General features: G+C 40.2%; 1 protein-coding gene and 1 long non-coding RNA gene across 3 annotated transcripts in view; one reads left to right on the forward strand and one right to left on the reverse strand.

Moving 5' to 3' along the window:
• The first annotated feature begins 2,381 nt into the window (after positions 1 to 2,381).
• Positions 2,382 to 14,982, forward strand: part of LOC143120223 (uncharacterized) — a 42,487-nt gene continuing 29,886 nt past the window's right edge. Inside the window, exons 1-2 of one of the 2 annotated variants that reach the window (XM_076281361.1) lie at positions 2,382 to 2,888; positions 7,969 to 8,281. In XM_076281361.1, coding sequence (XP_076137476.1) covers positions 2,688 to 2,888; positions 7,969 to 8,281 — 514 coding nt within the window. In that variant the 5' untranslated portion in view covers positions 2,382 to 2,687. The remainder of the gene's footprint in view (positions 2,889 to 7,968; positions 8,282 to 14,982) is intronic. The other variant, XM_076281360.1, reaches the window with a different exon arrangement.
• Positions 3,431 to 4,132, reverse strand: LOC143120275 (uncharacterized). Its single transcript, XR_012986338.1, has 2 exons — positions 3,601 to 4,132; positions 3,431 to 3,513 (listed from the first exon to the last, which is right to left on the reverse strand). It is a non-coding gene; the product is annotated as an uncharacterized LOC143120275 (long non-coding RNA).

Consider the following 14,982-nt stretch of genomic DNA (forward strand, 5'->3'; position numbering starts at 1 on the left):
AAAAAAATAATTGCTGCCGTTTTCGACGGCACTTTGCCAACACTTTGCAAAGCAGGGACTGAACCAATTACTGCACTCTATCTACGACCATTGGCCCAGTCAGGAAGTGTAGCCCACGGTTGTGATCAAATCGTGATAGGCTAGGCCTAGTGCAGCAGCAGCAGCGGGGCAATTCAAGTCATCTGTTAAAAACACTGACTACTACTTAACCTCATGCAGTAACAACATGAGTTGATGATGAGTTGGAACATTAATGCTAATAAGATGTTAGAATGTGTCACGAATTGTGAGCTGCGTTGGGCTGTCCTTAGGTAGGCTCTGACATTGACGTGTGGGGCTGATCAGAAATAATCGATGCCTGCGGTAACGCTGTTACAAAAATATTTCGATAAAATTCGGGTGAAATGCAAGCACATATCATGGCTCCAATAAAAGTAGGCTAATGGGGCCTAGGCTAGGCTACTTTATATAAAAAACATAATTTGCTGACTGCGTGTGGTTCTTGCCATAGCTGGTCAGGCAGAGGCTGCTTTGCCTGAGTTCTTTGTTACATTGCTCCAGAACTGTTCAGAGCAGAGGTGGGGCTTTCCAACGAGACTAAACTCTTGCCTGTGCGATCAAGTATGAAAACAAAAAAAAATCATGAAATTAAATCAAATTGATTCATATTTACAGTTTACCTGCGCACCCATTAGGCTACTCTCGTTTGAATTACTCGCGAACCCGTGATCGCATAGATATGGCAAGCATATCAGAAGACAGAGGAGAGACAGGGCTATCCATTGGTACCAAGTATATCGATGCTTCTGGGTTATAAAAACAGACAACGTGAGTGCAAAATAACATCATGTACAAAAACCAACTATCGTTTGAATTAGGCCCTATTCACGAACCCGTGATCGGATAGATATGCCACGCATGTCAGATGAAAGAGGAGATACAGAGCTATCATTTGATACCAAGTACATCCTTCTGGGTTATAAAACAGACGAAATGACATCAAAATAATAACTTCATATAGCTCCACTTACCCCACGTTTTTGTGTGTTGTAGTGGCAAGGCATGTTCATAATCCAACGCTATTATGTGTTTCTCTATGGCAAAGTATGTTCATAATGCGGTTTTGAGATCCCAGCAAATTCCTGCATGGCATCCAATTCGAGACTCACATTGCATCCCAATTTATTCGACAAAAAAACACCTTTTTGCCTTCACTTTGTTCATGACAATGCAGTAAAAAATTGTTTTAGAATCATCATGTACACACAGAACACGCAAACTCGGGTTCAGTCAGGTCAGATCAGGTCGTGTCACAGATATGGAGCGCAGAAAGGGCATTTTTCATTACTAAATAAAAATGGCATTTATTTCTGTAAGGCGCACACCACATGTCTGTAAATTGCTCAGCCCCAAAGCCCCCCTCCACCATGGTTCTTATATTGCCAGATTCAGGACAGTCTGCCCTACACATACATGAAAGTCATGTCCAGCTGACAGAGATACATTTCAAAATAAGAATGGTATAATATGCTTTTTGTCTTTGTATTATTTAAAAATCAAAATTAAATCAATGCAAGTATTAATATGAATTGGTGGCAGATCTGGGTAGCCTAGACTGTTCTGAAAAAAAATATAGCATGTGTAAATGGCACTTACAATGACCAGGATAAATGCTTATAACTAAAGGTAGTGGAAAAGCCCTTAAAACAGTCTAGGGTTCTAAGGGTAAATTTCTTAATTCAGAGCCATGTTACTTACAGCCAAGTACTTAGAGTGGATATCAGAAAGAAATATAGTTTGGCCATCAGTATAAGATTAAATATCTGAATACAATATTTGTAGTATTTATTATTGTTCTTTAACATCATTTGAATAAGACTGATTAAGTAAGGTGCATTATCATAATGTACTTTTTTATAGCATTGGCTTATGGAAAATGATTTGGAGTGGACAACAAACTGACCTGTGTATCAGTGTTGGCTTTACACAATTTATTACCATTATTAAAATAGGCTATCCTAATCTTCAAAACTTTTTGAGTAGTTTTTAAATAGTTGTTTTGATTCCCAAGTGCCACCCCAATAAAAAGTCTGGACCCAGCTGGCCCCCCCTATAAAATAATCCTGGCTACGCCCCTGAAGCTACCCTCTCCAATCTAATCATACCCGCACGCACTCACTCTCTTGGACATGCTTGCTGCGCGCGGCCGGTAGTTGCTAGGTGATGCTGATGGTTAAGGTAAACTTTCGTTTCGCAGGTCTGCATTACAACCAATCAAATAAGCGCATGCCTGCCTCCGACAGCAGGATACGATCAAGATAACTTAAGAAAAATAGTAGGAGGAGCGGAACGTAGGTTTTATTGAAAGTGAAACTAGCGAATACTTAAAATAATAAAAGTGCCTTTGCACCAAAAAACGGGACATTTGGTGTCCCGGGAAAGATTATCAATTTTCCGGGACAGACATTAAAAAAAGAGAACAATCCCGGGAAAACCAGAACGTGTGGTAACCCTAGTAAGGTGTCGTGATCAAGGGCACAACGGTGGCCTTGCATGCTAGCTCCTAAACCACTATACCACATTATGCCAGTAGGCCTAATTGTTTTACGACATTGTTATAATTTTGTCAGATGTTAATTTTGTCATGTTAATTTTGATAAATAGGAAGGACATTTTCGGCCGCAGCAATGAAGCTCATTTTGTCTTCTGCACATTTGTGTCAGTCTTCACTAGAAAAGCTTCTACCAATCTCCGAGGCAGTAGGTGGCACTGTTGAGACGAAATTGAATCTGAACCAGCCAAGAAGAAGTGGCGAGTCTCTCGATGTTGGGACAGTGTTTTTGATGCTAACGTTACATGTTGCGGGGATAATTTCACCTTTTTTCAAGGTAAGCATAAAATTAACATATGTCAGGGTGTGGAGCACTGCACTTACTTGAGGTAGGTTACATGTTTAGATCCTTATTTATGCTTGAGGTAGGTTACATGTTTAGATCCTTATTTACGTTGTATGTGTCTAACACAACAACGTTACGTTGACACAACAACGTCCCAGCAAACACACTAACGTGGCCATCACGTGGCCGCAACGTGATTTTCCAACCAATGTTTACGTTGCCGCCACGTTAATTTCCAACGTGGCGGCAACCGGAAAAGTGAAAGACGCCTTGATGTTGCCGCCACGTTATTTGACAACATTACCGCGACATATAGGCGACATGCAGGCAACCTTCCTGCAACTTAATGGCCACGTAACCGCAACTTTATAGCAACATTGAAACCCATGTTGGAGGTCGCCAGAATGTTGTCAGGATGTTAAAAAAAACAGCTCTGGGCGGATCTGCAGATGCAGTCCTCATTTGCCCACTCACTTGGTTTAGGAAGAACAGAGCGACATTTCACATTTGATTACACCATTTATTTAAATTCATTTAATTTGGGAGTTCCTGCCGATGACTTGATGTGCTGCTGCTGCTGCTGCTCCTCCTCCTCCTCCTACTGCTGCTGCCGGGCCTGCAAGCAAAGAAGAAAACCTTTAGCTTTCAGGTAAGAGCTGCACTTTTTTTGAATTTGTGCAGACTGTCCCGAAGTTTTACTTACGTTTTATTGTGCTGCATACTCCGGGTTCCGAGCAGTGGCAGCTTCTCCTTCCCCTTCAGGTTGCTGCCTCCAAATTTAGTAGTGTGGGCTACAGAAAACAACATTTCAATTAAGAGAGGCACAACATAGCCAACGTTTTCGGTCACCAACCATGAGAGAAAGGGTTCCACTTTCATCTCACACACACAGGCTACTAGCTCGTGTCTTAAAACATGCCAAACTAACGTCTTCTCTGGGGAGTCCGTTACTGCATATATTTCATATAAAATCATAGCACACCATCTACTAATTACACTTGTCATATTCAATAACATTCACATATCATATTAATATTAAAACACTAACATTACAGTACAGTAAAGTACAGTAACAAAGCAGTACAGTAAACGTAAATCTCCGATTGGTTTTTTATATCATTCAATTAGCTCAAAGTTATCCTAGCATGCTACATGCTAGCCCCATTCTAATGCAATTGCTGCTACGCGATGCTAATCACTCGCTAGCCTTAACAATCTTTGCTAGCAGATAAATTACTCACCGGCGTTCAGAAGAAGTGGATAAAGACGTGAAAACAATGAGGGAAGATTAAGGACAAAGTAGAAATAGTAAAACGACTTAAGAGGTATTAAAAATGATTCACGATAGAAAGGTGTCAAGGAGTAAAAGGTTTTGATTCAAAGTCTATTCAAGTGTAACGTTATCGAGTAGAACGTAAAATAAACGAATTCTGGTATCCAAGCAACACGCTTGTCAAAATAAAAGCATTTCCCGTTGACTAGAAAATCGTATGTCCTTCTGGATTGTTAATTATTTTGTTATTTATTCAATTTATGTACCTATTTATTTAACATTTTTTTGGGTTTAGTAACCAATGCTTAGGTGGGTTACACCTTCACCCCTTCTCCATCGACTTTGTTTGTGCATGCACATAAAAATGTCAAAGCAAAATAAGATTTAGGTAAGCATAGACAATTGACTCAACCTAATGTTACATCTAAAAGGCAAGCTCGTATTAACAATGTTTGGTCTCCTCATTGCCAATGCACAGGCTGCAGAGGGCAGCATGGTGGTACTCCTCACATCTGGTGTAGAGTAGAGTTACAGGCATAAAAACAAGATCAGTCAGAGACTTTCAAATGAGGAGACAGCACTCAAAAAATCCTCCATAGAAATGCATGGGGTTAGTTTGTAACGCCAATGGCGTTGTCTACACATATCCCACCCCTTCTTCGCCAAAATGTCGACATGTGTATACATTGAGCCAATCATGTGGTGTGATGTGACTACATTGAGCCAATTATGTGCTGTGTTGTGCAGACATCATGCCAATCATGTGTTGTGAACTCGCCACTGGAGCACACTGGTGTCGTGAAGCCTTGTGCATGCGTATTTCTGCCGAATAGGATGCCCGATGAGTACCCAAAAAGCGTTGCAATATGACTGCCGAGTGGAGGGACTTGCCTAAAAGGACTTTGGAGCAGTCAAACTCAGCTAGCTAGACACAATTGTTCTTGTATAGCTGTCTATGCACACTTTTTCATTTCGCTTGATATTTTATTAAACTGTGAGTGTGTGAACAGAAAGTATTAAGACATTCTTACCTTTTTTTTCTTTTCCAGGGACCGAACTGAAGAGGGATCGATCCACCATTTTGGAGACAACCGGAGGCAACATTGATAACCCTGACTCAGTTGCGACAGCAGAACCAGCATCTCTACGGCTTAAGGACAACTTCAGCTTGATAGAAAACTTGCAACACTTAATTGACATATGAACTGATGTTGGATTGGCACCACTTAGCCTACTTGCTGATCAAATAATTTGGTGAATACAATAATAATTGAATTATAATTAAGCTGGTGTTGTAATGTAGAATTATTTTCTCATGCTATGATTTCATACAACATTTGGGTTCTATGGAATTATTTGTTTTCTTATTGGACAGGAGACAGCTATTCCCAAAAGTGGGAATATCCCAGGTCAATAGAATAATCTGGTGTTTTAAGGTTAATTAGTCGGCGGCAGAATTAATGTATTGAATCAACACAGCATTTGTGATCGCAGGGTTGTTACCTTCGCCACTCGGCCTCAGAACCTCGAGGTTACAGCCAAACAAAACACCTGTGATTATATCATTACCCAACACTCCTACTCACACAATTTCAAATTGCTTAACCTCTTTTCAGCCTTGGTAACTGAATACTAAAATTAAACTTAGGTTGATTGTCAGTTATCAGTCTTATCCTGTGGGTCATGTGCACTGCTGTTATTTTCTTATAACTTAATATAAAGCATAGTTTGGATTGGATTCTGATTAGCAGTCAGTGGTTTAGCTACTCTCCACCTCAGCCTCTCCAAGGTCTTTATGCTCTCTCCTGGTTGACCAATGCCTACCCTGCAACGTGGTTTGTTTGTACACATCACTTGAATTCATGAAACACATGAATTTTACTTCAAATGTTAATAGAAAGAATTGTCAGTGTGATTTATTAATGTGTTCCCTACATGCATTTAAAATAAACGATTCATCAATTCAGTATCTGAATATATTTGATTGCTATTTTTCAGTTTGTGGAAATTAGAAAATTGTAGTTCTGGATGGTAAACATTAATCTCAGTTTAGCATTATTTTTGTGGGGATGAGTCATCAGGTAGTAAATAAACAGTACAAACCAGTGGTCAATTTTTCTGGCTTGAAGATAGTTTGACTTAAAAAATAAATAAATAAATAATATCTCTGATTATTATTGCATTTGATATAACCTCAGCTAACAATTGGTGTTGGGAAACGGCAACATTGCTAAATGACCATAGGGCCACGTTATGGCCACGTTGCTCAAGTCACCAAATGGCAACGTTACCAAATGACCATAGCGCCACGTTGCGGCCACGTTATTTAGACCACTAAATGGCAACGTTGCCAAATGACCATAGGGCCACGTTATGGCCACGTTGCTCAAGTCACCAAATGGCAACGTTACCAAATGACCATAGCGCCACCTTGCGGCCACGTTATTTACACCACCAAATGGCAACGTTACCAAATGACCGTAGGGCCACGTTATGGCCACGTTGCTCAAGTCACCAAATGGCAACGTTACCAAATGACCAAAGCGCCACGTTGCGGCCACGTTATTTACACCACCAAATGGCAACGTTACCAAATTACCATAGGGCCACGTTATGGCCACGTTGCTCAAGTCACCAAATGGCAACGTTACCAAATGACCATAGGGCCACGTTATGGCCACGTTATTTACACCACCAAACGGCAACATTACCAAATGACCTTAGCGCCACGTTGTGGCAACGTTGCTCAAGTCACCAAATGGCCACTTCATAGTGGCAACGTTGTGGCCACGTTGCAGGAAGGTTGCCAGAATGTTAGTTGGCCGTGACCAACTGGCAACTTATAGGCAACGTGGCTGTTTAGTTGTGTGTTAGCTGGGGTTAACGTTACTCTACTCCTAACGTAAGGTAGGCCTACCATTGCCTTACTTACACAGTAAACTTACTCGAATGTAGTCAAGTGATGGATGAGGAGACACCCATCAGTGGACATGACACACCGTGCAAAGTTCCCACGGGTCATGGGATTTTTAGATCATGAAATTGCAATAAAGTCTGTTGCAGACATGGAAACAAGTCAAGAAATGTGATCATTTTGGGTCAAAGTCAGAGAATTGTGTTGTAGGAGCACTGCCAACATACAGTACATCAATTCCCACGTAGCATTGGTGTTTATCGTGTTATTAGCTACCCCCCCCCCCCCCCCATCCATCACTGCTTCCTTGAGTGGTTGTGATCAGCTTTTTCAATACTAGTTCATAATTTCCCGCTCTAAAGAAGTCAAAAAGATTCTATAACGCTACACAGTTGCTCTGAAATCTTTGGTGGTGTAATGAAGTGACTCTTGTGTGTGACAGGATCTGTGTGGAAAGATCACTACATGAATTGTAGTGATTGTACGTTAAGTGATTGTACCTGGAATGTTGTCAGTATGGGGGAGAATGAACTAGGGCAAAAGGAAATGGGCCGAGAAGTTAGGACGATTCAGCACTGACAGGGGGCCCCCAGAGAGATAATACTAGCCTATATATTATCCGGGGGCCATTATTGTCTGTCATAGGGCCCACATTGTCTAGCAGCGAGTTTTCAGGAAGCTGCGCTTGGTCTGCCTCAAAATTCAGTTTTGTTTTGTTTTGATGTCAGAGAATTCTCATGGAATTTTACTTGACTTTGGCCATGTGTAAATTATTATATTATATATAATTAAAATATTACTATTAATGAAAGTTAATGTCATTTACTCTTCAAATGAAAAGATTTTGCTAAAGCATTCTATTCCCTGTGTTGCTCTGTCTACAGGTTATAATAACGTTAACGTTAGAAAACTCTGGATGGGATCATCCTGAGTCCATCTGGAACATGGATCTCGGACTGCTCTTTGCTGAACCCCAGCAGATGGACCTGAGAGTGAGGTTGAAAGAAGACGTAGAGGAGGAGGAGGACTATGGCCATATGATTCCCTGCAAAGATGAACAAGACCAAGAAGAAAAGCCCCCGGACTTATCCGACTACAATATTATTTACAGTGAACCACTACAGACAACAGCGGAGATTGAGGTGAAGGTCGAAGACGAGGATGAGCATCTACAAGAGTACGATTGTCTGCAGGAACGTAAGTCATTTCAGACATAAATCCCTCATATATGTCTTGTCAAATATAAATGGTATTCCCTTTAAGTAAAAGTAATTTCAGATACACATCCGTCATATTCATCATGTCAAATATAAACGGTATTCCCTTTCCTTTATCTTTACAATGAAATTACAGGTGTCCTTTAAGGGTAGGCAACAGATGAATGTTTTTGTCTCCTTGCCACTAAAGGGTGTAATTAACAATGAAAACAAAGTAAACAAACTTATTTCAACACATTGAAAAATATCAGCACTCTGGGGCAAATTAGGGGCAGCCGTGGCCTACTGGTTAGCGCGTCGGACTTGTAACCGGAGTGTTGCCGGTTCGAACCCCGACCAGTAGGTACGGCTGAAGTGCCCTTGAGCAGGCAGCTCACTGCGCCGTGATTAGTGTGTGCTTCACCTTACTGTGTGTTCACTGTGTGCTGAGTGTGTTTCACTAATTCACGGATTGGGATAAATGCAGAGACCAAATTTCACTCACAGGATCAAAAGAGTATTTATACTATATGCTATAAATTATAGGTATCTGTATCGGCCCAGAATTTCACAATTGGTGCACCCCTACGTAGAATATTTTCCCTTTCGAATATATTCTTGTTTGTCTTTATTTTCGAGAATATGTTGTATTGTATAAAATCTTGTATTTCTTTACTGTAATTTGAATCATGTTGTCTCATTTCCTGTAAGTCGTAGACTATTATCTAGTCGTTTTTAGATATGAATTAGTTGCAACTAAAATGTATTCTGTTAAATTACTGTATTTTACAGACTATGCACTTTTTTCATAGTTTGGCTGGTCCTGCGACTTATAGTCAGGTGTGACTTATATCAAAATATATATAATATAACTTGTTATTAAATGTTAGTTCTTGCTGACTGACATTTATCTCTGCATGAACCAAGGAGTAAGCATTACCGTCTCCAGCCGCGCCAGGGCGCTCTAGGCTTGTGACTCGCTGGCTTAAGTTAAATAGCAATGTGAAAGGATATGTCGGACTCGGCAGAATAATTTAAAAGGCAACCGCAACTACATTGTGCTTCTGCCTTAATTCTGATAACATGGTGGGTCACCATGCCAAAATCAATGTAGAGGAAACACTGCTATCATATCAAATATAAATGTTCACAATAATAACATGATTTAATTTTTATTTCCCTTAACAATGGGATTCTCTTCTTCTGATTGGCTGATGGGGTGGCCATTAACTTTGTATAACAGGCTACCTTTGAAGTAGATCTGGTAAAAAAAGGTTTAATCACTGTTCAATATCTACGCTTATGAATGGTAACTATAACAACCATAGTAGGACGACGGTTGAGGCTAGAAGCAGGCTTCGCAACAATGGAAACAACTGTAAACGAGTTAACTGTAACACGATATCGCTGTTATAGGGCCAAAGAAAGTTGTTCAACAAACTGAACAAGTTGGCTTCTTTTTAAACGGAACCGTTTGTTTCCTTTGCATGCTATAAAGGCATGACTATTGCCTATAGTGGCAACTGGGAGATAAGCGGGATAACGGCCTTCAAGGTGACCTGTTCGATGGAAGTAATGTCTCTAAGCCTCCACCTCGCCATAATTTCCATCGAACAGGTCGCCTCATCGGCCGTTATCCCTTACATATATTTAACAATCTTTTAGTATGTGGAAATGGTGGAGAATGTTAAAGGGGTTGAATATGTGCAACCCACTGTACAAGTACAGCAAGTTTGCTTGGAATGGCATTACAGGTGAAATATTTCCTCATTGGACTGCTGGATGTAGAGGATATGTCTGTCATTCTATGTATCTATGGTAACTATTCCAGGTGTATCAGAACATCTGCCTATCATTTAATATTTCTATGGTAACTCTTTCAGGTGTATCAGAACACCCAGACTGCCTGCAACAGAAGATCCACGGACAGAACGATGAACTCAACCTGCAGCTGCAAGGAAGGCTGCACCACTGCACAGTCTGCAGGAAGAGTTTCTCAACCCTTACTGAACTCGAGAAACACCAGAGGATGCACTCAGTTAGGGTAAATGAAAAGCAGAACTCTGGCAAAGGACTTCATAAATGTATGCATTGTGAAAAAATATTGACAACAGGCAGAAATCTTAAACGCCACATGCGCACACATACTCATGAGAAGCCTCATAAATGTATCCAATGTGGAAAAGGTTTTTCAGAAACTTCAACTCTAAAAAATCATATGATAACACACACTGGTGAGAAGCCTCATGAATGTATTCAGTGTGGGAAACATTTTACACTAAAGACAAGTCTTAAAACCCACATGATACTACACACTGGAGAGAAGCCTCATAAATGTCTCCAGTGTGGAAGATGTTTTTCACAAATTTCCGCTCTTAAAAGCCATAGTTTGACTCACACTGGTGAGAAGCCTCATAAATGCGCCCAATGTAAAAAAGCATTCACAACATCCTCGCAACTTCAAAATCACATGCGAGTACATACTGGGGAGAAGCCTCATATATGTGGCAACTGTGGAAAACCCTTTTCACGATTTACATGTCTGAAACGCCATATGCGAGTCCACACAGGAGAGAAGCCTCATAAATGCGATCAGTGTGGGAAATCGTATACAAGATCCTCAAATCTTAAACATCACATGTGTATAGTTAGTGGAGAGGAGCCTAACCAATGTGTCGAGTGTGGAAAAGCCTTCTCAGAAATATCAGCTCTTAATGCCCACATGCGAGTACACACTGGAGAGAAGCCTCATAAATGTGACCAGTGTGGGAAATCGTATACAAGATCCTCAAATCTTAAACATCACATGCGTACACATAGTGGAGAGATGGCTCACCAATGTGTCGAGTGTGGAAAAGCCTTCTCAGAAATATCAGCTCTTAATGCCCACATTCTAGTACACACAGGAGAGAAGCCTCATAAATGTGTTGAGTGTGGAAAAGGTTTTTCAGAAATTTCACTTCTTAAAGTCCACATGGTTACTCACACTAGTGAGAAGCCTCATAAATGTGCCCATTGTGGGAAAGCATTTTTACTCGTGTCAAATCTTAAAACCCACATGCGAACACACACACACAAAACATATTCTAATACACACTGGAGAGAAGCCTCGTAAATGTGTCCAGTGTGTAAAAAGCTTTTGCACAATCGGGAAATCTTAATAGCCACATACTGATGATGCACACTGGTAAGAAGCCACAAGTGGAAAGCAGTGAACATCAAACACCAAATATTTACATTTTTAATATTCAACACCTGGTACATGCTGGAGAGAAGCCTCATAAATGTACCCAGTGTGAAAGAGCATTTACGACATCCACTCAACTTCAAGACCACATGCTTGAGCACACTGGAGAGAAGCCTCATAAATGTGGCCAGTGTGGAAAAGCTTTTGCTAAATCCTCAGATCTTAAAGACCACATGCTTAAACATACTACAGAAAAGCCTCATAAATGTTTCCAGTAAAAAAGATTTTTCAGCAGCCCGCAGTCTTAAACAACATATGCTTATACATACAGGAGAGAGACCTCATAAATGTGACTATTGTGGAAAAGCTTTTGCACAATCGGCAAATCTTAGTAGCCACGTGCTAATGATGCACACTGGTAGGAAACCACAACTGGAAAACACTCAACGTCAAACACCAAATATTTACATTTTCCATCTCCCACTAGGTGGCGCTACACCATAAATCAGTCATAATGGGCTAAAATGCTGTCAATTTAAAACACCAGATTGGTATATTTACGTCTCCCACTAGGTGGCGCTACACTGCAAAGGAGTAAGGACAAACGCTAGGGCACAATGAAGTCTGCTCTCATTAATGTACTCAGTGGGGGGAAAAATTGTAAAAGCACTGTGGGCCTAAAAAAAAATTTTGGGCAGAGTTTTCTCTGTAGAGCTCCCCCTACAGCTTCAGAGTATATATTTTACGACACTCCTCACTTGGTCAGTCTGCCGTTTCCTCTTTCCTTATCCCTGTTCCTTGCGTGTATGTGTGTAGTGCAGTAAAGCAATTTGTTACATCGCGAGACCGCAAGACTTTCTGACTCGGAGTCCAGCCTCCCACCGGCCAATGGCTGCTTTTTCCGCTCACAGACGCTAGGGGGAAGAGACGGCCACCATTCCACCCAGAAGAAGTGACCTTTCAATGACTCCAAAGCTGTTAAGGTAAATTAAGTAAAATAAAAACTGCATAGTTCCCCTTTGACATTGTCGTAAAACACACAAAATTGAAAATACATACAGCGGGGAAAATAAGTATTGAACACGTCAAAATTTTTTCAGTAAGTATACTTCCAGTGAGGCTATTTGCATTGAAATTTTCTATTGGCTATTGAAATTTTCACCAGACATTAGTATTAACTTAGGTAATCAACACATATAAAAAAATCCAAACATTAATGTCCATAAGTAGAGTTATGAGTAAAAAAGTGGAATGCCACAGGTAAAAAGTATTGAACACACCTACTGAAATTTCTTAAATACTTTGTGGAAAAGCCATTATTTGTAATGAGAGCTTCAACGCATTTCCTGTATGACTAAACTAATCAGTTGCAGTATTCAGGTATGATTTTGGCCCATTCTTTTAAACAGATAGTCTTTTAATATTGAAGATTCCAGGGGTCCCACTTGTAAATCCTGATCTTTAGGTAACTTCCAAAATTGTTCAATTGGATTAAAGTCAGGGCCTTGATTTCCTTTCTCTGAAACCAATTGAGAGTTTCCTTTGCTGAATGCTTTAGATCATTGTCCTGCTGGAAGGTCTAGCCACGTCTCATACTCATCGTCCTGGTAGATGGCAAGATTCTCCCAGGTAAAATCGCTCTGTGAAACGGTGTGAAGTCTGCCAGTACCATAAGATGAAAAACAGCCCCACACCTTGATGCCTCCACCTCCAACCCTTACTGTTAGTATGGTATTTTTAGGGTGATGCACAGTGCAATTTCTCCTCCAAATATGGTGTGTAGTATGACATCCAAAAAGTTAACATTTTCTTTCGCCTGACCAGAATACATTCTCTCAGTATTTAATAGGCTTGTCCAAATGTTGTGTAGCAAATTTTCAACGAGTTTTGACATGTTTTTCTTCAGTAATAGAGTCATGCGGGGTGAGCGTGCATAGAGGCCATGGCGGTGGAGTGCATTACCTATGATTTTCTCTGTAACAATTGAACCTGCTGCCTCCAAGTCTTTCTGGAGCTTTCTCCAAGTGGTCCTTGGCTCTTAGGCTACACTTCTGACTATCCTTCTGACTTCCTGGTCAGAAATCTTGTGAGGAGATCCTGTGCATGGCCGATTGATGATGCAGTGATGTTCCTTCCACTTGCAGATCTGCAGATCTGTAACCAGTTCCACTGATATGTTTTGCAACAATAATGTTGCAAAGGTCTTGGAAGAGCTCTTTGCTTTTACCCATTATGAAATGTTTCTTGTGTGACACCTTGGTAATGAAAAACCTTTTTATAGCTCATTAATATGTACTAATCCATCTTATATTAATTTGCACAGATATGAGGGATAATTACTCTCTAACTGCGTATAGATTCCAGCTCGTTCCTGGCCATTCCTTGCCTTTGTGCACTGCTTTTTCTTAGCGTGTTCAATACTTTTTCCCTGTGCTATTCCACTTTTTTGCTCATAACTCTACTTATGGACATTAATGTTTGGATTTTTTAATATGTGTGGATTATCTAAATTAATACTGGATCTAATGTCTGGAGAAAATTTCATGTGAATAGCCACACTGGAAATATACTTACTGAAAAAAATGTTGATGTGTTCAATACTTATAACATCAATGTTTGTGGAAAATATAAGTGTAAATATTTTAAATAAATAAATAATAATTTAATCGAGTGTTGATGGTACCCTATGTTTTGCACAAGGAAAATAAACAAGAGGGGGAAACATTAATGTCTGTGGACAATCAGTATAGGTAAAAAAAATGTGTTCTGTTCTAGTTGAGACTATTGTGATGTCAGCATAGCCTTACAGTAAAAAAAAAAAGCTTGCGTAATGACATGTTCTTGCTTATTGCTATAGAAGTGTACTGATATGGTTTCCTTCGTACCAGTTGTTTTTCACAGGTGAACTGTTGACTATAAGATAAAGGTATGATCACTGGAGGATGTAAATATTCATCTTAACATAACATTGCATTTTTTTTACAATAACAATCTTCTGGTTATTTAGTCATCTATATTTTGTTTAGACATATGTGAGTTGACACTTACCTTTAGACTAATAGCCTACAGTATTTGGACCATTCACTGATCAGACCAGAGCAAGAGGCTGAATCAGACTTCATAACAAAGTCCTTATGTAACAAAGTATCCCAGATAGCAAGAGGCTGGCGGACCAGTGTCGGCCCATTGGGGGCATAGCTGGCGGTCCGCTGGCATTTTGCTCATCAGTTCTCTGGCGGTTCGCTGGCGGGCTGTAGACAAATTGCCCAATATTTTGCCACTATTGGTCCAAAATGTTTTTCATTTGTTCAGTTATACTCCATATATCATTGTATTAACTGTTCTTAATATTCATGAGAAGTTAAATTTAGGCGGCATACCAACTGTCCACTGTCCACTATCTGACAATCTGATTTTGCTATCTGGGATCTTACAAGGTACAAACACATAATTTCATAATGTGAAAGGGCTTTGGGTGATTTTTCAAATTCCTGCACTCACACACCATTCCGGGA

The sequence above is a fragment of the Alosa pseudoharengus genome, unplaced genomic scaffold (assembly GCF_046254945.1).
Source record: "Alosa pseudoharengus isolate Yale_2024_CS ecotype anadromous, Long Island Sound unplaced genomic scaffold, YU_APseudo_1.1 YU_APseudo_1.1_scf_1, whole genome shotgun sequence".
Classification (NCBI taxonomy): Eukaryota; Metazoa; Chordata; class Actinopteri; order Clupeiformes; family Clupeidae; genus Alosa; species Alosa pseudoharengus.